At 43.9% G+C, this 26,906-nt stretch overlaps 2 protein-coding genes across 8 annotated transcripts in view; one reads left to right on the plus strand and one right to left on the minus strand.

Moving 5' to 3' along the window:
• NT5C2 (5'-nucleotidase, cytosolic II) overlaps positions 1–14,054 on the plus strand; it is a 103,494-nt gene extending 89,440 nt beyond the window's left edge. For 5 of the 6 annotated variants that reach the window (XM_069541510.1, XM_069541511.1, XM_060034146.1 and 2 more), the window contains 13 exons: positions 1,430–1,521; positions 1,690–1,747; positions 2,765–2,858; positions 3,510–3,563; positions 5,780–5,863; positions 6,893–6,934; positions 8,690–8,797; positions 9,066–9,132; positions 9,859–10,029; positions 11,428–11,479; positions 11,596–11,656; positions 11,804–11,980; positions 12,575–14,054. In XM_069541510.1, the coding sequence (XP_069397611.1) occupies positions 1,430–1,521; positions 1,690–1,747; positions 2,765–2,858; positions 3,510–3,563; positions 5,780–5,863; positions 6,893–6,934; positions 8,690–8,797; positions 9,066–9,132; positions 9,859–10,029; positions 11,428–11,479; positions 11,596–11,656; positions 11,804–11,980; positions 12,575–12,814 (1,300 nt within the window). In that variant the 3' untranslated portion in view covers positions 12,815–14,054. Of the gene's footprint in view, positions 1–1,429; positions 1,522–1,689; positions 1,748–1,942; positions 2,056–2,764; positions 2,859–3,509; positions 3,564–5,779; positions 5,864–6,892; positions 6,935–8,689; positions 8,798–9,065; positions 9,133–9,858; positions 10,030–11,427; positions 11,480–11,595; positions 11,657–11,803; positions 11,981–12,574 lie in introns of those variants that run through there. The other variant, XM_069541513.1, reaches the window with a different exon arrangement.
• Positions 14,055–24,345: 10,291 nt separating this feature from the next.
• CNNM2 (cyclin and CBS domain divalent metal cation transport mediator 2) overlaps positions 24,346–26,906 on the minus strand; it is a 139,778-nt gene continuing 137,217 nt past the window's right edge. For both annotated transcript variants that reach the window (XM_060034151.1, XM_060034150.1), the window contains 2 exons: positions 26,553–26,737; positions 24,346–25,953 (listed from right to left, as the gene is read on the minus strand). In XM_060034151.1, coding sequence (XP_059890134.1) covers positions 25,744–25,953; positions 26,553–26,737 — 395 coding nt within the window. In that variant the 3' untranslated portion in view covers positions 24,346–25,743. The remainder of the gene's footprint in view (positions 25,954–26,552; positions 26,738–26,906) is intronic.

The raw sequence follows: 26,906 nt of genomic DNA on the forward strand, positions 1-26,906 counted from the left end.
AGTCTCTGCTTGGATCCCATTTGCTGCCATTCAAGCCTGTATTCAAGGATGGAGAAATAGACTGAGCCTCTTAATCAGAAAAACTGCAAAGTCACATTACAAAATGATAGGAAGAATTTGTAGCCATTTTTGCAACACATCACATTTCTTCCTCCGTTTTATCCTAAAACGCCTACTAATTTAATATATTTACAATTCAGCTCTGATGGTTTTATCCTTCTGCTTAAAAGCTGTCAGTGGGGACTTACATGGTGGCACAGTGGTTAAGAATCGCCTGCCAATGCAGGGGACACTGGTTTGAGCCCTGGTCTAGGAAGATCCTACATGCTGCGGAGCAGCTATGCCATGTGCCACAGCTACTGAGCCTGCACTCTAGAGCCCGTGAGCCACAACTACTGAGCCTGCGTGCCACAACTACTGAAGTCCGCACGCCTGGAGTCCGTGCTCTGCAACAAGAGAAGCCACCACATTGAGAAGCCCATGCACTGCAATGAAGAGTAGCCCCTGCGTACCACAACTACTGAAGCCCACGCGCCTGGAGTCTGTGCTCTGCAACAAGAGAAGCCACTGCAATGAGAAGCCCATGCACTGCAACAAAGAGTAGCCCCCACTAGCGGCAACTAGAGAAAAGCCCGCAGGCAGCAACAAAGACCTAGTGCAGCCAAAAAACCCCAAAACTGTCAGTGGCACTGTTGCCCCTGAATGAAGTATAAAAACAATAGCATAATTGCCTCAATTCGTCTTTCTAGCTTTATTTTTCTCTGTTCCCTTTTCTCAGACTAGTTTCTGGATTCGTCTATCTAGCTTTCAAGGGCCAGCTCATATGCTACCATTTTCATGAATTCTTCCAAGATTTTCCTCTCCACATTCCCATATTCACTTCTCTCTACCCCTTAAGTTGAAATGGTCTCCCCTTCTTCAGTTTTCTCATAGCTCTTCGCACCTTGCTTGTAGTTGTGATTTTTTTACCTTTTTGTAATTGTCTGTGTATGTGACTCACCTCCCTTACCAGACTGAGAACTTTTTAGGGGCTGGAACCAAGCTTCTTCCTTTTCAGAGCTACCCATGTGTTTTTTGGGTTTTTTAAATTTTTTTTTTTTTATTTGGTTGCACCAGGTCTTGGTTGCAGCACGGGGACTCCTTACTTGCAGCTCCAGAGCTCCTTAGTTGTGGCATGCAAACCCTTACTTAGTTGCGGCATGCATGTGGAATCTAATTCCCCGACCAGGGATAGAACCCAGGCACCCTGTATTGGGAGCACAGAGTCCTATCTACTGCGCCACCAGGGAAGTCCTGCCATGTGTATCATTTGGAACCCTGCCTTGCACATAGCCACCAAAATATCTGAATTAATTTTTGAATGATGAATATGTCTCAGAGTTATAATGTTATTTTTGAATGTCAGTTAATTTAAATTTTTTTCTTTCAGACCAGAAACTAGAGAGCAGTATCCAAATAAATTTATTCAACGAGATGACACTGAAAGATTTTACATTCTGAACACACTATTCAACCTACCAGGTAGACTCATTCTATGCTTATATATTATATATTCTATGCTTATTCTATGCTTATATATACTGATGCTTTCCCTTCTTTCCATGATCGTTTGTCTTTGCGCAAGGACATAATGAAACAAATTTCATTATCTCACTTCTAGCTTATGAATATCTATTCTTCATTTTTCAGAGACCTACCTGTTGGCCTGCCTAGTAGATTTTTTTACTAATTGTTCCAGATATACCAGGTATGTATATACTATAATTTTCTTTTTCCAATTGATTTTTTTAAAAATTAATGTACAGGGTTTTAGAGAACTGGCCACTGCAGGTCTTTTCTGCTTTTCTGAAGTGAATTTAGTGCTAGTGAAAGATGCCACATTGCCAGCCTGAGAGATGGGACAGCACCAGCAGCTCCATGCAGGCTCTCACCTCCCACACGGCCCTCTCCTTGCCAGTGTGCTGCAGCCATGTTTGGAAGGGACCACTTCTGATTGGCTTCTCCTGGGAATGAAGACGGCCAGCAGAGGTGCTAATTGTGACAACTGAGTGGGAGGTTTGTGTGATGATTATCTGTCCAAGCAGAATTGCACTAAAACCCCCCAACTCATTTCACAGCAGCTACCCAGGAGCCATTCAGGGATGGTAATTTAGTTTCATTCCCAGGCCCAGCAAGATTAATTGAGTAGTAAATACTGTTTATCCTCCCTGAAGTAAAATTTTGCTTAAGTCTTGAAAAAGTTATCCTTTCCTTTCTAGGGAGAATTGTAAGTTCAGCCGTATGTGCCAGAGTTTGCAAACTTCTTATCCTCTTTAGGCCTTATCCACTTCAAGGCACTAAATTTGGTGGAGCACTAAGTCACTAAGATAAACAGAAAATAGACAATACCTTAGTACCTAGAGACAATGTCAGAAAAGTGAGGGTGGAGAGAACCTAAATTACCAATTTTAAATGTTTCTTTGATGGGAACCTGTTTCTTAAAAGTGATAAAGGACCTGATATTTTTGGAACTGGCCTTTTAGCTTCCATTCAGTATATTCTTCTACCACTTTGTATCTGTTCACAGTTATTGTATTCCATTGAACACTGTAGTCATCTCTGGTGGTCAAAATGGGTTTTCATTAGGGAGTAATTATTTTCCAAATTAGCCACACGGCCTTTATTATGTGACAATGGAACCTTTGGGTCCCCTGGGCAATGTTTGATATTCATTTTATTTACCCTCTTTTGGATTCCCTGTCATGTTCTTTTTATCTTTCTGTAGCTGTGAAACCGGATTTAAAGATGGGGACCTCTTCATGTCTTACCGGAGTATGTTCCAGGATGTAAGAGATGCGGTTGACTGGGTTCATTACAAGGTACCTAGGAGCTGCTTCTTCACCTGCTCACTGCCTGGCATGTGTTTTTTATGGTCTGACATTAACTTTCCAAGTGCAAATAGAGCAGAATTGTTCATCTGTTAAAAAAAAGGGGGGGGGGCGTGGGATTTGCCGCTGGTGATAGCTGTCTAGAATACTTCTGTCCTTGTCTTTGGCTGTCCTGCTTACAGAGGTAATGCCGGTCTTTCCTCAGTGGTGGTGCTTGGCTTCTAGATCTTATTTCAGTTTGCATTTCCCAAACTTACTGGAAGAGATTTTAGCATTAGGATTATACTTACCATATCCTTTCAGGATGATTATGGTCCATTTGTTTTTTTCCAAATACCTCCCACTTGGCCAATAACATTAACTAAGTAATATTATGTTTACATTTATTATAAATTATGCTGAATAAAGTATGAAATGCCTTTTGATTTCTAGTTTAAAATAAAAATAGTTTTATATTTTAAATACATTTTGGAGGTGGAGTTGCAGCACATCACATCTGCCACTTTATCCTGGCCTTGTTTAGTTTATCTACTTTTCTGGAAATACTTAAGAAATGCATTTAGGCTGACAGTAGTCACAGTTTTTATAATAAACTTAAAAATTGATTTTTTTCTCTTCTTGCTTCCTTTTTTCTTTCTCTAGGGTTCCCTTAAGGAAAAGACAGTTGAAAATCTTGAGAAGTATGTAGTCAAAGATGTAAGTAATAAAGGGAAAAACAGATCTGCATGATAGCTTCCTTTACCTATTAGGGAAATTAATAACAAGCTTATTTATAATGAAGTGGACAAGAGAAGATATTTCTCTGTCGTGGCAGTTTAACACACTCCGAGTATAATCACCAAGAGTTTTCAGCCAGAGCATGTGTTTTAGTTTTTCTTGTTTGTTATTAGGCAAGAAGACCCAGTATTTCATTTGTCCTTTTAGCTCTAATTACAATAACAGCAGCTAGAGTGGTTACTTTGCGCACATCACTGTGCTAAGTGATTACATTCATTATCCCATTTAATCTTCCATATAACTGTGAGTTAGTTACTGTTACCTCTGCTTTATAGATGAAGAAACTGGGGACTTAAATAACTCGCCCAAGTTCATACAGTGAATAAGTAGTAAAGCCAAAGTCACACCTAAATGTATCCTGAATCATAACCACAGCGCTAGATCATCTAAAAAATGTACATATGGGGCTTCCCTGGTGGCGCAGTGGTTGAGAGTCCGCCTGCCGATGCAGGGGATGCGGGTTCGTGCCCCGGTCCGGGAAGATCCCACATGCCGCGGAGCGGCTGGGCCCGTGAGCCATGGCCGCTGAGCCTGCGCATCCGGAGCCTGTGTTCCGCAACGGGAGAGGCCACAGCAGTGAGAGGCCCGTGTACCGCAAAAAAAACCCAAAAAAAACAAAAAAAAACCCACCATATGTGTGACTATTATTTAAATTGTCTTTAACCTATAAACAGGGAATAATGAGGAAAGCTTTAAAATAGTTCAAGTGACATTAGTGGAAAACCTAATAAAATTTTTAAATATCTGTAGTTTAGTTAAAAGCATTGTGCCAATGTTAATTTCTTAGTTTTGATCATTATGCTGGGGTTAAGATGTTAATATTAAGGGAAGCTGGATAAAGAATATATAGAAACCCTCTGTACTATTTTCACAACTTTTCTGTAAGTCTGAAATTATTTCAAAATAAAAAGTACACACAGACACACACAGCACTGAGATGAGATACTTCTTCCTTTTCTTACAGAGTAAAAGTAGAATGCAATTATTTTCTCAAAGTTCTTTGGTAAAGATTTCTTATTGTTTTCATTCTTTGTACCTCCTATTTCCCGTCCACTCCCACTCCCATGATTGTTGTTTCAAGAAAGAACACTGAGGGGTTCAGGAGGATTTAAGTGAAGGAAGCTATTTACTGTGAGAGAAGGAAAGGCTGTTTTTCTTGTCACATCAGGAGTTAGAATTTCCTCATGTATCTGCAGGTGGGTCTGGACATTTCTAGGTTGCTTCATGACACATCATGTCACTTCTGCAAGGTATTTCTTAAAATAAAAGTATATACAGTGAAGCCATATCTAATACTCTCCATAGAGTATTTAGCTGATGATGTTTAAAAATCAGCTTCTCCTCATCTCTCACACACTTAATTCACTTACTTTTAGAGATTACAAGGTAATTTAAACTCTTTCCTGAGGCAGACATAATGAGGAAGTTAGAGATATGTTTTTAATAGGCATATAATCATTTATATATTTTATATATAAATCTATTATATATACACCATGTATACACTACATACATGATACTTAACTCATGCATAGTGACAATGTGGTCTTATAAATGCAAAATTCTGAAACCAACCAACCAACCAACCAACCAACCATCCCTCCCTTAAAGGGCATCCCCTATTCCTATTTCAGTGGACAAAAGTCCAGTGTCTAACTACTCCACAGTGTAAATGAATATATACAGATGGTCCCCAACTTAAGATTTTTTGACTTTACGATGGTGTGAAAACAGTACACATTCAGTAGCAACTGTATGTGGAATTTTGAATTTTGATCTTTTCCCAGGCTAGTGATATGCCCTACGATACTCTCGTGATGCTGGGCAGCAGCAGTGAGCTACAGCTCCCAGTCAGCCATGCAATCACGGGGGTAGACAACTGGTAACATCCGTTCTACTTTTCACTTTCAGTACAGTATTCAATAAATTACATGAGATATTGAACCACTTTATTATAAAATAGGCTTTGTGTTCGATGATTTTGCCCAACTGTAGGCCAGTGTATGTTCTCAGCACGTTTAAGGTAGGCTTGGCTAGCTGTCATGTTTGGTGTATTATCGGGACATAACCCCAACATAAGTGGAGGAATATCTGTGTGTTTTAGTGTTTCGCTCATCATCGTAATTATATTTCAGGGAAAACTGCCTTTGCTTCTAAGCCGGATGAAGGAAGTAGGGAAAGTATTTCTTGCCACCAACAGTGACTATAAATACACAGATGTAAGTGCTTAATATTCATATTTGTTTATTTATACAAAGGAATTATTTTGGACTAAAGAACTGCGACTATAATGAGGAAGATAGTTTACTAAGTGAGGGTATTTTATTGCCATTTCATTTTGAAAGCAGAATGAAAAAAGCAAAAATATATAGCATACATCAGAGCGGTTCTCAAATTTTTCTAAATATTTCTTTTGACTATTTTCCCTCATTACAATTGGCTACTTGAAGGTTTTCTCTTAGGGGTTATTTAAAACATTTGCGCTGATTAAAATGTCTTCGTTGTCTCTTTGTGCTTCATTTCTAAAACTTGAGAAGGTACACCCTTTATTATTGCACATGTGTACATATGTGCCCTCCCTGCTGTTGGGAGCCAGACAGAAATAGATGGTGCTAAGGTGTTTTGACTCTTAGCCATCAAAATTTACTACCTCTTAACTTAAAAAAATTTTTTGCCATGATTAAAGCATATAGAAAAGATGATTTAACTCCTTATCATGTTACTTTTGCTAAGACAGTTACAAGTTCCCAGTACTAGCAGGAAGCTCAGCACTCCCCAATCCTCTTTATGTAAAATGTTGATTTAGAAATTTGGTGATTTGGAGTAAGCAAGTAAGTTGGCTTGGTTGGTCTAGGAACAGTAGTAAGAGGGCCAAGGTATATTATTTCCATGTGAGTCATTAGTTATCTCTACACCCTTATCTCAGATACCCTTTACTTCCAAATACGTGTTCCAGTCCTCTAGGAGAACTGGATAGGAATATATGGATGTGAATCTGTACAAAAAAATCTAGAAGTCTGTGTTCTACTGAGAATGTCAGAAGCTTGCGTTTGTTTGCTATGATGAAGCATTCATTTCTGGCTTCTTCCACTGCCACGATTTCATAAACTTTAGAGGGAACAAGAATGTGATGAATCTTGTATTGAAAAAGACATGTCTTATGAAAAGCTTGTGTGTGATTTATTTAGGTGTCATATATCTCTCGCAGAAGTAGTATATGGACCTTATGTTGGATTTTTTTTTTCCAGAAAATTATGACTTACCTGTTTGATTTCCCACATGGCCCCAAGGTACTCTATGTAACTTAACAGACTGTTGCTTTAGTAACAATGAATGCATTTAATATCCTGGAATGTTGAGGGTAAGGAATTGGTCAGGAGCCATCCAGAAATCTTCATTAATATTAGAAGTAATGGGCTTCCCTGGTGGCGCAGTGGTTAAGAATCCGCCTGCCAATGCAGGGGACACAGGTTTGAGCCCTGGTCCGGGAAGATCCCACATGCCGAGGAGCAGCTAAGCCTGTGCGCCACAACTACTGAGCCTGCGCTCTAGAGCCCGTGTGCCACAACTACTGAAGCCCGCGCGCCTAGAGCCCATGCTCCGCAACAAGAGAAGCCACGGCAATGAGAAGCCCGTGCACCACGGCGAAGAGTAGCCCCCTCTTCCCGCAACTAGAGAAAGCCTGTGCACAGCACCGAAGACCCAGTGCAGCCAAAAATAAATAAATAAATATATTTTTTAAAAAGGTAGTAATGCCAGGAGTTAGTGTAATTTAAAGTTGCTAGCAGTTTGAAAACTTAGTAGACAGAAATAAGAGAGATTCATGTGGTATTTAGTAGGATGAGATCAGAATAATTTTTTTTTAATTTTTATTTATTTATTTATTTATGGCTGTGTTGGGTCTTCATTTCTGTGCGAGGGCTTTCTCTAGTTGGGGCAAGTGGGGGCCACTCTTCATCGTGGTGTGCAGGCCTCTCACTATCGCAGCCTCTCGTTGCAGAGCACAGGCTCCAGACACGCAGGCTCAGTAATTGTGGCTCACGGGCCTAGTTGCTCCGCGGCATGTGGGATCTTCCCGGACCAGGGCTCGAACCCGTGTCCCCTGCATTGGCAGGCAGACTCTCAACCACTGCGCCACCAGGGAAGCCCCAGAATAATTTTATGCCCAAGAAATTCTATACAGAATTGTTACATTTGTGTGGCAAATAAAGGAATTTTCAGGTTGAAGAAGATAATGTAATTAAAAGAAACAGAGAAAATGTATATATTCTTGCCAACGTCTAGATTCTGCTGTTAGTTATTGCTGAGTTCTGTGCCAAAAGAACAGCTAACCTTGATATTTAGCAGAGAAGTCTTCATTCCTGTAGTATGGCCATATTTAGATTTAAGGAATACTCATTGCGATTTAGTCACTAGGCTTCTTTGAATAAATGTCATAACTGTTTTGAGATCACCTAAAAGCAGAGTAATGCAGTGCTCTTTGGCTTGACCTTAAAAGGTTAATGCCATGGTTCCAGTTCAGGATGGAAGTAATGTTAATGGGCATCCCTTCTACATTAGTGCTGATTAGCCTGCCATATAAGCCAAAGACCAGTGTGTACCTGGAACCATCATTCTGAGAACATAACTGATGAAATCTGCTAATAATAGTTCCACGTCAGTTGTATACTTCAGTTCTGATGCTAATCTGCCTCTTTCTTAATCTGTCTCGTACATATTTGTTTTGCAACTCTCCTTAGCCCCTTTGAGCCTCTTATAGCCCATTTTTAGAGTGTGAGCACTTTCTTTCATACATTATATTGCTTGAAATAAATTGATAAGTAGGTGAAACGATTTAAAATATAGTGGTTAGAGTCATTATTTATATTTTTACTTTGCCTGCTTCCAAAAGGATGTGGCTTATAATAAGCCACAATATGTTTTTAACAGTGGGATTTTCTGGTTATACTTAGTATTTCTACATTCCTTTCGTCTGATTGAGATGAAACATGAGTGCTTTAAGGTTAGGAGTGATGTTTCGGCTTTTGCTGTTTCTCCCTTATCAGCCTGGGAGCTCCCACCGACCATGGCAGTCCTACTTTGACCTCATCTTGGTGGACGCACGGAAACCACTTTTTTTTGGAGAAGGCACAGTACTGCGTCAGGTGGATACTGTAAGTTGAGAGGAAGGTGTATCTGTGAGCAATTACCCTTAATGTTTCTCCTTTCCCCACTCCTTCTCTCCCTACGGAAACAGGTAGTTTTAACTTATTAGCCATATCTCTCTTTTGAAGTTTTTTGGTCTTAATCGATATAGCAGAATAATTCAAATGAATATAATTCAGAAGTGACATTCATTTGGCTGCCTAGCCAAGTAGCATTTTGGGTGGAGATTGTGATAGAAGGATAAAGCATTACGAAGTTCCTATTCTTTTCTCACAGAAAACTGGCAAGCTGAAGATTGGTACCTACACGGGCCCCTTGCAGCATGGCATTGTCTACTCTGGGGGTGAGTCACAGACTTCCCTTTATTTAGTGTAAGTCTTTGCTCAGACCTTTGCTGAGACCTGAAAGCTTTGGTGTCCTCCTGGCACAGTGCCACATATACTCTTTAGAATTCTAAAGATATCGTCTCCTGATGGTAAACACTTCAATCACCTACTAATACAATAGGAGTCAGGGAGAAAGGTTTTGAGAAGTGGTCAGTATGTCCTAGTGAACCTTTGATTTTCACTAAAAGGATCAGTTTTTTCCAATCCTCCTTTTGCCTATTTGAGGCATTTTCTCAGTGTCTGGAATCATGTCGGGTGGTTCCCAAGGGGTCCTCTAGGGGTTTTTAGGAGCCCTTGTGGACACAGATGTGTGTTTTGTTGGAATGAAAAGCAGTGGAACAAAGCCAACCTAATGGCAGATCTGTGATGAGAAATGGCAGTGGTACTTTGAAGGGTTATGCCCCCTAAAGCTGAGACGTGTAGTTTTGTTGCTCTTGCGTTTGGTGATCAAGAGCTCTGGTGAGCACAGTGGAGCTAAAGGCCTTGTCTTAGGGGCACTAAAAAGGTTGATGAAAAAAGACAATGGTGAGTCTTTATCTTTAAGAAAGGTGCACCCTTTTAGTGTGTTCCTCACATAGTTAAAAGAATAAAATTAATTGTATTTAATGGTTATGGTACTTGGAACACTGGTTTTTAATATGGAGACATTTATTGTTTTCTCATTGTTCGTTCCATTGTTTCAGGTTCATCTGATACAATCTGTGATCTGTTGGGAGCCAAGGGCAAAGACATTTTATATATTGGAGATCACATTTTTGGGGACATTTTAAAATCAAAGAAACGGCAAGGGTGGCGAACTTTTTTGGTGATTCCTGAACTTGCACAGGAGCTGCATGTCTGGACTGATAAGAGTTGTAAGGAGCCATTATTCTTACTTTATAAATCTTTGATGTAGCTAGTTTGTATCTGAATGGCCAGCTATGAATCAGTCCTCTTTGATGAACCATTACTTTGTATGCAGGGGGTCAGACAGGGGTGGTCAAAAGATGGGCCCTTATATTTGGATACCTCCTTCTCATAGAGCCAGATATTTCACAGAAGCCCAGAATTTTGAGGTTATCTTGTTCAGCCTTCTTCTTGAATCCCTTTAAAGTTTAGAATATTACTGGTCTGCGTTATGTTACAGTAGCAACTGAAAGTGAACTCTGCTTACCTCTCTGTAGTCCCTTATTTGTTCAATCATGCCTGCTAGTTCCAGTCTCTCTGCTACCAGCTCATATCTGTGATTCTGGGGCATTGATGGCTCTGAGTGCTGATCACTGGTATTTATTTGCTCTTCTGAGAAGTAGAGAATGAGGCACTCTCTGAACTGAGCTATACGCTGCACTGAATTGAGCTTTGACCCTAGTTATGTAAAGATGTTTGACACACACAAGTTCTCCAGCCAGTCCTAGCTAGCATCACTCACAGCGTGGTGGAAGGTCCTGCCTCTGGAAACTCAGCCTGCCTCAGGTAGTGACCCTGGCTCCCCCACTTACTATCTTCAGCCCTCAGGCAGGTTACTGAAACACCCTGTGCCTTAGTATCCTCATATGTGAAAATGAGGGTAACACCTACTCTCATAAAGCTGCCTGCATAAAGGAGATAGAAGTAACAACCTTTCTCAGCCGAGGCTCCTCATCTGAACCACAGAACAGACAAAATGATTTGAGTGACTCTCGTTCTCCCAAAGATGGTAAAGAAGATTTGTTATATACAAGTGGCTACATCATGGCTTGATTCTCGTTGGGGAACCCAGGTTGAGAAGGGCTAGAACACACAGAAAGCGTGCAGCGTATAGTGGCTGTTGCTATTGTTTGTACTTCTTGGTGGGATTTTCTGGCTAGCCTTTCATCTACATTTTCAACTTTCTACCTATAGAATTTTAGAAATCTAGTTGATTTGGTTCTGTTTTCTGGACTTGTGACTTATGCTTTTATCTAAAGATGGAACCGTTAACACTTGCTTTGCTGACACACCTGAGATGGGGTATGAATTGGCACTTTATAAGCTCAGAATCAGCATCCAGTTAGGAAAGTTGTATGTAGGGGGTGGTTTTAAGTAGGAGGAAATGCTGGCGTCATCTGCTGCCAGATTCCAAGCAGTGTCGGTGGGTTTTCCCGAAGGTGGGGGAAGGAAGTCATTTTACACACTCACCTATAGCTTTACTTTTCAGTCATATCTGCAGCCTTTTACTTTAGTTTTAGCAACAGTTAAAAACTAGATGATTTTTGTTTTACTTAAAACATTTTCCTTTTTCTTCCAAACTTTAGCACTTTTCGAAGAGCTTCAGAGCCTGGATATTTTCTTGGCTGAACTCTACAAGTAAGTTTCCTGACCCTAAAAATTTCTTCCCTAAAAACCATCTGCCTCTTCAGGAGTCACTTAGATGTAAGAGACGTCCTTTCTGGAGATTTTCACTGGATTTTTCTTGTCTCCAGGCACCTTGACAGCAGCAGCAATGAGCGCCCAGACATTAGCTCCATCCAGAGACGTATTAAGGTATCCAAATGGGATTTGGGAGAAAACTTCGAAAATAAACTTTAAGTGATTTCTGTATTTCTGATATTATACAGGGAGTGGCACATAGCCAGTGTTCAGTAAATATTTATCGAATGAGCTGAGCCTTAATCTTGTTCTTTGCTTTAGAAAGTAACTCATGACATGGACATGTGCTACGGGATGATGGGAAGCCTGTTTCGCAGTGGCTCCCGGCAGACCCTCTTTGCCAGTCAGGTGATGCGCTATGCTGATCTCTATGCAGCATCTTTCATTAATCTGCTGTATTACCCGTTCAGCTACCTCTTCAGAGCTGCCCACGTCTTGGTGAGTTATATAGCCTAAGGCTACTATTTGCAGTTAAGATAACGCTGTTAAGGCCAAGATCTGCCACTAGCTATCTGGCATGGCACAGGAAAGTTTAGATCATTTCTTTCTAATGTGCAAAGCCCAGAGCCAGGTTACATGGTTGCACAAAAAGGAGTTTTTGAGAAAGTATGAGCAAGATAGAATGTTACAGAGCTTAATTTTACTTTGAAAACTACTTGGTTTAAAAGTTGTTTGAATGGTAAAGACTTTCCTCTATTATTAGTGCTAAATGAGAGAAGTGTAGTTTTCCAATACTGATCTATATTTCAAGACTTTTTTGCTGTGAAATAAATAGGAAATAATAATCTCTTCTCTCCCATCTTATCCAGTTTCAGGCTATAGTATACAATGTGGGCACAGTTCTGAGTGGGAGAGAAAAGAGGATAGGCAGCTTTAGGAAGTTCTAGGAAGATACTTCAGTATCTGAATTGGCTTGGCCTCTGGTCCATTATAGGTGCTTCTGTACAGCCATCTAACAAAGGCAGAGGGATTAGGATCTGGGAGACAGCTGTTTTGTTCTGCCTGCTTTCTGAACCTCTGACTTTGTTGTAGATGCCTCATGAGTCAACAGTGGAACACACACATGTAGATATCAATGAGATGGAGTCCCCTCTTGCAACCCGGAACCGTACATCAGTGGATTTCAAAGATACCGACTACAAACGTCACCAGTTGACACGGTCGATTAGTGAGATTAAGCCCCCCAACCTCTTCCCACTGGCCCCCCAGGAAATTACACACTGCCATGATGAAGATGATGATGAAGAGGAAGAGGAGGAAGAGGAAGAATGAGGAGGAAAAGCAAAACTCTGAGCACCCATTAAACAAGTTCTGGCAGGACTCCCAGGAGTAAAGGATGTCCCTGTGGGGGGTGGGGGGCTCCATCAAAGGTACATCCGGAAAGTTTCTGAAGACTTTACAATACTCTCATCGTAGGGGGTCCTTGTTTTAGTTTTGTGTGTCTGCACTCTTCGCAGATGGTTCAGAATTGTAATGGAGTCTGTACTGGAGGAAAGTAAGGGTAAAGCTGGGCTGAACTGCATGCAGCTGGCTCCATCGTGGCTTGTGACACTGTTGCCTTGTCTTGTTTCATCATCGGTATGTCATAGTGTATCCAGGTACACTAAGGGTGGTGAAGGGTCTCAGAGTGGAGCAAGGAAGACAATGGGAAGAGGTGATCCAAAAATGTTGTTATGGTACAAGTTGTGCTCTTATTCCAAAATCCATCTTTCTTTTTCAGTGCATTGCATAAGTATTGTATATCAGTGGAGAAATATATTATTTCCATTATCAAATGTAGTCTTCTGTTAAGGTCAAGGTTCCTTTACAAGCTTTTGTAAGTGTCCTCCGTGACTCCATTGTAAGGCTGCTGTCAGTGGCTTAGCAGATGTGTTCTCTACTTGCTGTAGGTAGGGCTGGTCTGGAATGGACTGCAGCAATTTCATTTTGAGGCAGAAGTCTTCATCCACTTCTACATGTTTTTGATTGATAGCAAAAATGTTTATTATCCAAAAACACAGTCGTTTTCTCATCTGGGCTAAATCTATAGAAAGAATTCAGCTGAAAGAGGACAAAGGATCAAGCCACCTGAAAAGAAGAGAACCTCCTTCTTATATTACATCATAACAGAGTAAAATTCATTAGTGTGGGCCATATAGTGTGGCTCATGCCACCCCATTCCAGCCTTCTGTATCCTCTTTTGCTGTATTTCAAATTCAAGCATAAGAGGGTGGGAAGAGGGCTCTGTAAGCCAGAACCGTTACAAAAACAGGGCACAATCAACGTGGATAAATTCACTTCAGAATCCCAAGCGAAATCACTTCTTGTTGTTCAGAACAAGAATGGATCATCACTGTATACTTTAAGGTGGTATAACTGCCTCACCGGAACAGTGAAAGTTGTTACAACATTTTTCACAGTGGTGTAGACTCTTACTTTAACCTTCATATGTTTCTTCCATTCTTCCTGTCATTTGTCAACATGGGAGGGTAGATTAGCTGCTCTAGAAGTCAATAAAGTATAATATTTCTAATACTGACTTTGACCCCTTCCTGTAGCACAACTATAGTAACTGCTAGTCTTCAAGTGGGTTTAGGTTTTTTTTTTTGTTGTTTTCTTTTAATTATTTGTTTTTGGCTGTGTTGGGTCTTTGTTGCTGCACACGGGCTTTCTATAGTTGCGGTGAGCGGGGGCTACTCTTCGTTGCAGTGCGCAGGCCTCTCACTGAGGTGGCTTTTCTTGTTATGGAGCACAGACTCAGTAGTTGTGGCACATGGGCTCAGTAGTTGTGGCTCGCAGACTCTAGAGCGCAGGCTCAGTAGTTGCGGCGCATGGGCTTAGTTGCTCCGTGGCATGTGGGATCTTCCTGGACCAGGGCTCGAACCCGTGACCCCTGCCGTGGCAGGCAGATTCTTAACCTCTGCGCCACCAGGGAAGTCCGTGGGTTTAGGTTTGACTTAGTGATACCAATTTGACTTTCTCTTAAAGGAAATATAGTCTAGCATGATTAATGGCTAAATTTATAGCACTTAAATAGGCCTCAGTTTTTTCATGGAAAGTTTTTTGGTACAGGACTACGAGGTGAGGCTTTTTTTTTTTTTCCCTTTTTTAAAAAATCATTTTATAGGTAGGGAACACAGCTCAGTAACTTAGCCAAGGCTGTATTACATCACCACTTTGAATGTGTAGGGCTTTACACTGTCACATCAAGACATGTACATTCTGTTATCTGTTAGGAATTTATGCTACTTTTAAAGTATTAGGTTAGAAATGCTATTGCAGGGACTTCCCTGGTGGTGCAGTGGTTAAGAACCCGCCTGCCAGTGCACGGGTCATGGGTTTGATCACTGGTCCGGGAAGATCCCACATGCCACGGAGCAGCTAAGCTCATGCGCCACAACTACTGAGCCTGCACTTGCCTAGAGCCCGTGCTCTGCAACAAGAGAAGCCACTGCAATGAGAAGCCCGCACACTGCAATGAAGAGTAGCCCCTACTCGACACAACTAGATAAAGCCCGCGTGCAGCAACAAAGACCCAACGCAGCCAAAATGAATAAATAAATAAAATAGGCAAAGTATATAAATAGAAAAGAAAAAAAAAGAAATTGTTATAGCAATTAGATATTGCTCCTGTTTTAAATTTTAGCAAATATGTTTGTGATCACCCCAGCTATTAATTATTCTCATTCAAGATGGAGATGCTGCCCAGTTTGACACTGTCTTCAGTGTTCCCAAAGCCAAATAATATCTGAGTGACTTACTACAACTACATGGCTAATTTAATAGTACCTTTAAATGTCTCCCCTGTTAGAGCAAGGCCCAACATGATCACACGGCTTTAATTTACCACCCCTTTTGTTTTGTTTTATTCACGTAAGATCTTATCTAAGAGTTTCTTTTCAACTAGATGAGTCTCTGGTAGTGGGTCCAAAGATTGAGAAGTGAAAAGCACACACCTGGAATAAGAATTCCACTACTGGTTACAGCTTTCTTTAGGACCACCAAAATATACTTTAAAGAGCTAGGATTCCATAGGAGTCTAAGGCCCAGAGCAGAGCCTTTGCTTCCCTGCATATTACTCCTGTTAGAAGAGTGCTGGGAAGTAAGTGGTCCTTGGGCAGGGACTCAGAGCAGCTGTAACTGGACTTGTTAAAACATGAGTATGAGTTTCTCTCTGTTGCTAATAATTAAGGAAGCGAAACATAAAATTATAATTTTCCGTTAAAAAAAAAAACCCTAAGGTGTTTAGACTGAGAGGAAGCTCTCCCAACCCTTTTCAGAACTTCCTTCCTGGGTATTTGGAAAACACCACTTAGTTTCAGACTTTGTGAGGCCCCCTGGCACCCTAGTATATCCAGCAGCGGTCAGAGGCACAGCAGACCACAGCCCAGCCTCTGCAAGAGGCCTTGTCCTGTGCATTCCTCTCTACAGAGATGGTCAGGTAAAGCTCAGATGGTGTATTTTAGAAAAGTTACTGAAAGCCAAGAAAGTTTAGTGTTCTGTTCAGACCTTAAATTTCCTACCATAAGCTCTGTTGAGACCTAAAATAAGAAAACAAGCCCTTCAAGATACCCTTTCTAAGATGCTTTTAGAAAAAGTGGGTCTTAACAGAAAAACATAGAGCTACAAATCCTTTAGACATGATAGTATTGTTTTTAAGCAACCACTTTAAAAAGCCACTTGCACTGACATGTCAGATTTAAAAGTACTTTGTCCATGTTTAGATATTCCTAAATCAGATTTATTTATTTAAGAAATATTTTGTCAGCAACTTTAAAGCCCTGCAGTTTTTCCAAGGCTGCCAGAGCATTTAAAAATACTCTGCTTATTCACCACAAATAGCCTGAGACAAACAACTGCATATCTAAGTCTGCATTAAGAGTAGGAGCCTTGTCCACATTCCATGTTATGGAAACTATTTAACCTTTCTTTGATGGTGGGAAAAATGGTAACTATGATCTAGCTATTGCCATACACTTAATCCCAGATCCTCAGTTCAGCAATTTACGTCTCAATACTTAGGTTTCTCATGACATTCTTTCTTGGTGACTAGAGCATAGAGCTATTCTTAAAGTTTTTCCTCAAATGGAACAATATCAAATGATACACAGCTTTGGGAGGCCCTGAGAATGAAATCTAGACCATGGAGCTACCTGAGCAGCCTTGAAAAAAAGGACCGGTGCACAGCCACCAGAGAGCAGGGAGGACGTGCACATGCACAGCAGGCGGGACGCAGAGCCGGTGACTTCCAGGAATCCACGTCGTCCCATCTCACACCTCCACGAACGGAGAAGGGGCACTGCACGCTGTTCTCACAGCTGAGCACGTCGGAATAGCAGAAAGCAAGTCATCTACGGAGAGAATGCATTGGTTTACAGAATGAACAAGGCAGCTTTTCTGTTTAACCCGACAATCTCAACCATTTCTCCCCTGGCCTCAGACACGATGTCTTCATCCCAAGTCCACAACTATCTGACTTGTTCCCACAAAGGTATGCAGTAAAATATAAACAATAGTTTAAGTCCCTCTAAAGAACTTTAACAGAAAAAAGTCCTCCCGATTGAACACGCAACACCTCATCTCAAGCTTGTCGACTCTTACTGCAAGTGTAAGTAATCTGTTTTCTAATTTTAAATGACAGAAGTTTTTGGTCTGGTCCCTTTATGTTCCTTCCTATAAAATACCTTTGCTCCATTTTATTACTAGAAAAGAAATGGGTTAGACAGATTGGTTCATGAGTCAAATTAGGTACAAATATTCACCCAAATGCACTGCCTCTCCCATTGTGCTCTTCCCAAAGCCATGTCTGGCCAGGGCTATAGATGAGGCCTGGAGAGCCTAGGCCAAGATAAACCTCATCATACACACTGGAGCCCAAGCAGCTGAGTGCACGCACAGTCTTCACACGAAAGACAGCAATAGTCCTCCCAAGTCTCACAAGTTCCTGAGATACTTGGCAAGAGGACTTGTCACGCAAACCTTCCCACCACTGAAAAATGTTTATTAAATGTCCAGTCTTTGAGAGAGGGTTTGTACCAAAGGTAATCTTTAACTTGTGGGTATACATATTTTGAAGCAAGTAACTTCATTTTTGGACCCACTGCCCTCAAGTCAAGGATGTAGCAGAATTGTGGCAAGGAAGCTGGCTTCATCTAAAATTCCTGCCATGTGTTGGCTACTGTTTGAGTGCTTCACAATCGCTCCTACCCTAGCAGGAAAAGCACTCTGACAAAGAATTCCTGTAACCGATTCCCCCTTGCGTCCTTAGGCCTCACAATCATCTACCGGGGGAGATAGCATGCCACCAGAATGTCACAGAGAGGCGCTATAACCATTGCTTTGTCCTGGGGCTTTTTGAAAGAGCAGAGATATGAGGACCTCAGGGAAAAAGATAAAACAATCATACAAAGAAGCCAAGTGTTTATTAGCCATCTCATGTAATTCAACTTTTTGGCTTTAATAAGAAATCATCTCTCTATTAAACTGAATTACCTTCAAAGAGTGTGCTTTCAGAAATCAACTCCAGGCTACAAAAAGGTCGTTCAGTTTGTACCAGTCATTTTCTCTACAAGACCGTCTGATCACTATGTGTGTCCTCAGAGGTGCTGAGTCGAGAAGAGGCGCTGGGGAGCATAATCTGTTAGACGGAATAGAAACCCCAGAGCTTTTATCATGATACAGCTGAGAAATGAACTGACATGTGGGCAACCCCATGGATGCAGAGGGAAGGCTTAGGCAAATCCCATCTTCACAATAGGAAAAATCACCTTTATTTCCCTTGGAGAGTTTCCTGATTTGAGCTCAGGACTCATCTAGACAAAGTGAGTAAAGCAGGAAAAACTAATAAGCACAGCAGCCAACTGGGAGGAGACGTGCTAGAGAGAGAATTCCTTTCCTGGCACTGCGTGCTGCTTTCTGCTCTGCTTCTAAAAGGCTCCCAAGAAGATAATACTTCACTGGAATGTAATCTACCTTGTTCCACTTTCGAGAAATTGGGGGTGATGACTGGGGAGGTGGGAGCACTGGTTAGGTCAGGAATTGTCTCAGCCCGTCTTGTCAGCAGTTCTTCACTGAAATGTCTCCATCCACAGGACTAGTGTAAGTAAAACAGACCGAGAACATCATGGTTAAAACAATATGGTAGGAAAAACAAGGGACCAGTCATCAAGAGGCTCAATTCTCAGAAGAATGTAAAACAGAGACTAAGAGTGGAGGGAAGAAGGATTCCAAAAGAATGTGGTCTAGGAATAGATCACAGAGGGGCCGTGAACCTCGACCGGAAGATCTTCAGAGTCTGGTCACATGAGTGAGGAGGGTAGAAGGAATAGAAGGGACAATGCAAGAGGATGTGGCTTATTAGGGAACGTGGGAGGCCCACTGAATCCTGAAGAGCATCTGACCATGACTCACCACACTCAATGCCCAGTGTTTTTAACTTGAGGGTGGACCATCTGTGCCTGCTGCAACCATTCTCCTAGGCTTCCCATCGCAGAGAAGGATCTGCAGAACCATTTTCATCTTTAAGAGCCAATTGAGAGGCTTGAGTGAGGCCTCTGGTCTTGCCTAGGAAAAAACAGCTTAGAGATTTGCCAGCTGAAGTGTGTGTTATTAGTGACTGAGTGGCAAATGTCTGGGGCAGTTTGAGTGGATAGCCCCAGTATCTTTATCTAAAATGAACTGATGGGGGACAGATTACAATCCTCGAAAAAGAGAACACACCCCTGGCATTGGCTGTACCAGGCTGGAAGTCGGAGGCTCAGTTCTAGCACCCGCTTCCCTTTTAACATAAGACTTGGTGGTGTACGTCTAAAGGAAACGCTCTGCTGTGTTGCCATGCCGACCACCAATCCCAGCTTTCCCACCAGGCAGGGGACCGAGGTCAGTGTTGCACAGGTGACAGGGGAAAGAGGGAACACACATTCGCTAGAAGGGTGAACAGAAATCATTTATCTAAACAGAATAATAGAAATGAACAAAAACCTTTTAAAACAATCACAAAATTTACAAATAAATTGATACAAAATAAATAGGAGAGATTGTAAATCTACAACATCATTTGAATTATAAAATGCATTCATTATGACAATCAGCTCACGAAACCTATACATGTCATTTGTGCTTATTTAGGTTTATATACACAGCTCTGGATACTGTGTTCAGAAAACTTCACTGCTACAAAGCATGAAATGTACACTATGATACAGTGAGTAAAGGCTAAGGAGGATGGAAATCAGACTCAAAGCAGGGTCTTATTTGAGGCGCCAAGGCAGTGTTGGCATTGGGCCTCAAGACCAAGAAAAGGCATATTAGAAGCCCAGGTGGGCAGGCAGCTTCCATGGTCCAGAGAGATGGATTCTGCAGTCCAAGGTGGGAATTAGAGACCATCACTGTTGTGGGACCAGGCCACCAACCTGGTTTGGGAGTGTGGGAGTGAGGAAGGAGGCTGTGGCCTCACAGCCATGCTGTGCCATCACCCAGAGAATAGACCCAGTCACCAGGAAACCACCTCTAAAGTATTTCACGGAGGTACTTGAGAGGCCCTGCCGTGAAGTAAAGACCTGCCTCCATCCTCATCTCAAACACCTGCCATCAGGAATAGAGGTGGGCCCAACTCAAACACCTGCCATCAGGAATAGAGGTGGGCCCAATAACAGGGGCCGGGACACTAGGACCAACGTAAGAGCAGCAACCTGTTTAAGACAAAAGCAAAACCGCTCCTTCTCACCCACTTTAAAAGACAACAGAACCCTAGGCTCCATGGATGAGGGGCTCCAGAACAGATCTCATCTTAGTCATAGACGATGTACTAACAGTAGAGGCATATGTACATAATAAATAATAATATAAAATAAAGCATATACATTTGTGGACTTAAAAGGACTCCAGAAACAAGAAAAGTCAACGGACTGACACACTCCACCTTCACAGTAGACTTTAGACACGGGGAGTAATGAATCAGGAGTGAGGCTGGGGCTCTCTGGGGAACAAGAGTCCTGAGGCCTTACTTTTCTCCCTCTCGCTTCTGCTCTGGGAGCCTGAAACCAGCTGTTTATATCCAAGGGGCCTGGGTCTCCAACAAAAAGGGCAGGCACTCAAGGCCCACCAGGTCCATTTGATAGTTCTCTCCAGGGTGAGTCTGAAGAGGAAGCCGGCCCCAAAAGAAATCACTTCTCGAGTGAATCCATGTTGGTCAGATGTGGGCAAATGCTGGAAGATACCCTGCCAAGTGAGGCAAAACAATACTCCCAGTCATTCTTCCAATTCGTTTATGTTTAACACCCAGTGGGTGTGGAAACTTGAAAATGTACTCACTCAAGTCTCATAGTACGTGTTGGCTCTGTGTACATATAAACCTCGGCATACAAACTCCTAGAACTTTACTCTCTTGCCATTTAGAACCTTTGTTTCCATGTTGCTTCAAGTACAGCCTGATACTTAAAACAATTCTTCTGAGATGACCTCAGTGGCTCTAACCCATACAGTGAGAAAGCTTACTTGAGCCGAGACAACCGCAAAGGTCTGAAGAGCGAAGAAGGTCCCCAGCCCAAGACAGTGGGAGGAAAGCTGCTCTGAGCTCTGCAGCTGCTGTGAACTGCCATCTTCCTCCTGTCCTTAGGGCTGACCAGGGGCTCTGGCATCTTCAGGCAGGGCAGAAGGAGAAGCAGCACGTAAGCACTCCCTGCAGGAAGGGTGCCCACGCGTGCCGGAGGAGGAAGGCCCACTGCCACAGCCTTGAGCAAGCTTGGTGCAGGTGCCCCGCACATCCGCAAACCGAGGCAAATGAACAAACATCATCCTAGAACCCTCCGAACTCATCTCTCCTATCAGCCCACGCAAATACAAAAGAAACGTGGAAAGATAAAGATTTGCAAATGGCCCTGAGGTATAAAAATCCACTGAGTAGGTTGCTCACTGATCCATTTACATGGGAAAAGTTTCTGAATCCCCAGATCACTTCCATATTGAACTCTCTAAATCCCTCCTAATTCTGGGCTAACCTGCAACCCACCAAGATGCCCTTGCTGGACAGAAGCACCACTAGTCCAGAGGCTAGAATAGAACCGCACCTGACCCAGGACAAGAGCCTCAGAAGCCTCCGCTCCCTGAACTGCCAGCTCAGCCTCGCGGTCTTCAACGCTCCGCAAGAAAAACATCTCCGGGATCAAAGCTGAGAGGGGAACAGTTCCTGCTCTCCTGCTAGCAAGGAGCTTGTGTCAGGTGACATGCACAAGCCAACCCTCCCTGGTGGCCTCCTGCTTAGAATCCCAGGGAACAAGGTGAGCACCTTCCTGTGCCAGCCCAGGTGAGTCCTCTGCCTGGGCCGGGCCCTGGGGAACACTGGAGGAATCCTGCTCTCCTGGCCCAGGCAAGGCAAAGATGGTCAGATCCCTGGCTGGTTTTTCAGAAGATGACAGGGTTGGGTTTTGTTTTTTTGACCAGCCAGGACACAGGTTCAATTGGCCAGGGCCTACTTAGGTCTGCTCCTCAACCTGAGGTAATTTGAGGACAGAAGTTCATGGTCCCTGCTAAGCCCAAATTCCCGTTGCTTCATTTCCTAAGGGAAATGCAATTCTACTTGTATCTAGCACTGTTTTCCTAGACTTGGAAAAGCTGGACCTTTAGTTGTGTGGTACTGGGGATAGCACAAGTAAATATATTCACAGTTAATGTTCCATATTAGTGTGAAGTTTTGCATTCAACATTTGCACAAAAGCTCCTTGAAATATTAGAAAATGGCAAGATGCCCTACTCCTCCCACTTGGGGAAGACAACACTGTCAGCATGGGCACTGAGCTCTCTTCCAGAAGTGAGGTGAGGAAGGAGGGGAAAAAAGAGTTACATGGGGTGCCCTTTCACATTCAAATTATGTAAGAACCAAGGCTTAAGCTAGTTGATTAACATCTCAGTTTCCATGCACAAATCTTAAGGTTCTGTTTTCCTAAGAGTTTAAACATATGATTTTAGACTTGCCTGATGCACGTGAAACAGAGAATTAAAGGGAGGGAACCTCTAAAGCAGTAGGAAGAAAGTCTCCCTCATTTATGAAGAGAAAGCAGATTGTCCCAGGAACACTTGGATACTAGGAATCCAGTTCCAGGAGGAAGCTTCGGGATGCCAGAGTGGCTGCTTAGGAGAGGGGGAGGCCCTGTCTGGTCCCCCAGAGCCAGGGCTTGCAGCAGGGGCCACTGAAAAGAAGAGCGAGGCCCTGGCCTGACAACGGGGCTCGCACAGAATTCAGGACCCCGGGCCCTGTGTCTGCTCCACAGCCCGCTCCCCACGCTTACGAAGCCAGCAGCCCTAGGAGAGGACGACCCACCAGTAGTGCCGAGGACGGGCCGCTGCACATCAAGATCTCAACTATTTGATGGTCTTTCTCTGCCTTGCTCTCATTTACTTTGTAGACATGAACCGCATAGACCTCCTCCAAATCATTCTCCTGCTGCCCCACAGAAGCCATGAGCCAGCATTTCTCCTTCAACAGCCTGAAGTTAGTTTCCAGAAGGGAAGTGGGGGGCCTGAAAGAGGAATCTGTCGCTCAGATACTGAGTGTTACCATCTGAAGGGTCTTGGGCCTTGCCCAAAGCAGATATAACTGTAGCCAAATGTTAGCCTTCATTCCTTCAGGGACCAGACAGGACTTATTTGGGACTCCCTGTTGTTATAAAACAGTGTGAAAAATCAAAGGTAAAGAGTAGTTTATAGAAAATAAACACGAACTTGGGAGGCTAAGATTTCGTCCTCCAGGAGCCCTACTGCAAAGCCCCCCGTGCCAGCTCCTTTCTAGAGAGGACTTTTCAAAAAGCCACACACTGAGCAGGTAAGACAGTATGGAAACGTCAACCATTTCTCCCTGAAGTCAAGGAGCCAGCAGCTGGAATCCTCTCAAAAGGGCTTTAGGATTCACAGAGCAGCAGTGGGGCTCCAAAAAAGATCCAGCACAGTAACTGTGATCCCAGAGGCTCCTTCCAGGAGCAAGGCGCCCGGAGACGGACTGCGTGTGGAGAGGCAGATCAAAGCAGATAGGCCAGGGGAAGCCGACGGGAGAAGATCCGGGAGGCCAGAGGAACCACGGCTTGGCAGCCCGGCTGCACCAGACCACAGGGATGGCACTGCTGTCCCGGCCCAGAGCGTGGCGTGCTGGCTGGGGCAGAAGCCTCCTCCCCTAGCAAGGCCCGGGTTTCACTCTGTTACAGGGAACTCTCTCTCATTTCTGCACCCCCTACAGATAATCCCAGTTCCTGTGTCATGTCATACTGACGCTGTGCTCAGCTAGACGCATCTTAAGGAAGTGAGACCTTTACACTTGGATGGGTTTGTTTATAAAAGCAAATACTCACAGTACAGGGTCCCACTAACGTCAAGCTCTGCGGTGGGAGCACCATCCCACGGTGCTCTGATTTGGGTGCCAGCAGCAGGCCACTCAGCCCCTTGAGGGGGCACCTGGTGACTTCTACCAGGTGAGACCAGTACTTCCCTCACTAAGGGGCACGGCACCTTGAGGAAGATGCTCCAGGACCAACATTCCAGGGGAAACACTGCGCCAGGTGCGCACATGACACTGGAGCCACCGAGCTGCTCACCGGGAGGCAAGCCCAGCGTGTTGCTGGTTCTTTCCCAACCGCAGCTCCCACCCGCCAGCCAGCGCGCAGCCTGGGGTGCACAGTCCTACCTGGAGGAAGGAGAAGAAACTGCCGCTTAGCCCCAGGGCTTCCCTTCGTGCAGTGAGACCCAGTGGAGAAGATGCTATCTTCTCACCTAGTGACTGGACGCAGCGAGGACTGACAGGTCTATACGAAAACTGTGGTCAGTAGGAAGTCATTTCAGTGTACGAATGTTGCCGACAAAATGCACATATCCCTTGGGTTAACACTTAAAACACAGATAAAAGAGTTAGGAATTCAGTCACTCAAGAAATACCTCCTGACATTAATTTCACTACACGTGATGAATTTGATAGTAAAATAAGACAGAGACACACATGAAATGGCCACAACACACATTTGGTTTCTGAATCCCTGTTTGGGGCCAAACTGACCCTGGCTGTATGGGCAGCCTCTCTGGCGTGGACCACGTCTGAGGTGGGAGACACAGAGGTCCTCAGGCGGGGACACAGCCATTGCTGGGCCCCGCGGGCCCAGGGACAGGGGAAGGGGGCAGGTGCCGGCAGTCCCCAGTGTTCCCTCCTTTAGACACATGGGCCTAGACGTGCCTTCTCGGCAGGGTGCACAGAGCACAGCTGGAAGGTCCGACTCCTTTTCTGACAATGACATACATCCCAGCGGGAAGGGCAGGAGCATGGACTCCACACCACGAGTTTACTCGAGGGCCCTGTGGAAGATTTCCATTTGGCATCTGTGTAGCAGCATCGTGGGTTAACAAGAGCAAGGATGGGGCGGTGGGTGACGGCGCTCTGTAAGCTGGGGCGGAAGAGGCCTGGCTGAGCTGGAGGCCCCAGGCTGTGGGAATGTTGGGGTGAAGCCACCTCGCCTCTTGCAAAGATAAACCATAGGTTTAAAATCCATTAACATTCATTTTGGTGATAAAAATTCCTTAGAGTGGGAGCAAAATCACATTCCAAGCAAACGTTAAACCTTTCTGAGGGAAAGGGACACCGTTAAACATTAACTTAAAACAACACTGAGCTCAGAGAGGCTGCAGGTCCCTGTGCAGGCTCCACCCTTCAGGGCCAACAGCCTGGGCAGGTCTGTGTCATTCATCCTTGAAGTTCGACAGCGACACCCACTGGGGCACAGAGGAAGGGTGCCCCTCCCTGGGGCGGGGGCCAAGGAAGGCCACTGGAGGGACAAGTCCATCCTTCTAAGGTTACATCATGGGGTCACAGCAGAGTTCAGACAGAACAATTTAAAACTCTGCAAAAGACACTTTTTAAAAACATGATCTCTCGGAAAAAAATAAATCGCAACAATTTTCAACTTCATGCAAATCGAGGGAGGAGGAGAGTGGCTAATGATAAAAGGTACAGCTGAAAAAATAAACATGATTCTATTTGGGCGGAAGAAATTCATCTCCATAATCTCGAATGCCACGCCCTGGCTGTCGATTTCACGTCTCCAGTTTCCATTCCTGCCCTCCCCGGCCTCCTCTGCTGCTTCCAGGAAGGGGACAAAGTCTTTGGTCTCAGGATGGTGCAGGATGCAGCATGGCACACAAGCGCACACTAATGGGATTCACGGTCAGACGCGGAGGCCGAGGCCGGTGCTCTAGATGGCGCCTTCGCTGTGCAGGCTGTGGTTGGCCTTGCTGTGCGTCACACAGTTCTGTTCATTGAGCAGGTTGGCCGTCTCGTCTGGCAACCCGTCGTGCAGCTCCGTAAGAGTCAATTCAATTTTAGTGTTTTCACTGTCTGAAGACTGAGGAGTTTTGTCCATCCGGGATGCCATCAAGGCATTTTGGTATTGCTGTCTTGAGATCTGAGGCCAGGAGATGGTACAGAAAACAAACCGAGATAATGTTTATTTTTAGGCTCTCTTGTCTCCATATGGTATTTATTACACCTTACATCCCCCGAAGGGCCCCTAGCAGTTGCTCTAGAAGAAAACCATCCTTGAGTATAAACTGAGCCACTTTTTAAAGTTCAAGTTGATTCTAGTGAACAATTCACTTTTTGCTGATATATAATAAGCCATTTCCAAGTTCTGTCTCGACATTTCACAGAGACTAGAAAATGGCTTCCATCAGCTAAAGCTGGCTCATCCCCCCCAAAGCTATCTTTATTTCAGCCTAAGAAAAGAGCTCCGTCTCTTGTGAAGACCGGCTGGAAACGTTTACTCATTTTCTTACCCCCTCCAGCTCTCGTTCCCTGAAAAAGCCACATGTGACTTGGCAGCTCACTGGACAGAGCCAAGGAGACCGATGTTCTTCCCCAGCCAGAGTCAGGGCACAGCAGCTGGAGGCAGGGCACCCGCAAAATGACCGAGGCAGGCTCGGCGCAGAGGCCGCGGAGCCAAACGCTCTCGGTGGAAGCTGACCGCCGCCTGCCGGGCCCTGCCAAGCCGTTGTCTCCTCTTACCTTAACAAACTGGAGATCGGAGAGGGCTCGCACCGAGTAGTCCGGGATGTAGACTTGGAGGAACGAAGAGCTGAGCTGATTGTTGCTGCTCCCCAACGTCGGCGTTATCGCATCGATCCGGTCACTGCGACTGAGAGAGTCCGAGTGATTCAAGCCGCATGGGCGAGGAGGTGACTTGTTTTCACCTGGAAAAGGAGAAGAAACCCAACTGCCTTTTAAGTGAGGTAAATGCAACTCAAAGCTCTTTATTTTCCCAATAATAATGAATAGACAAGCTCAATCAACTTATGCCAGACGCCTCGGCCATGCAGCTCAGCTGCAGGGTCTCCTACAGCACGCTCACGGCTTCTCCTG

The sequence above is a fragment of the Delphinus delphis genome, chromosome 16 (genome assembly GCF_949987515.2).
Source record: "Delphinus delphis chromosome 16, mDelDel1.2, whole genome shotgun sequence".
Taxonomy (NCBI): domain Eukaryota; kingdom Metazoa; phylum Chordata; class Mammalia; order Artiodactyla; family Delphinidae; genus Delphinus; species Delphinus delphis.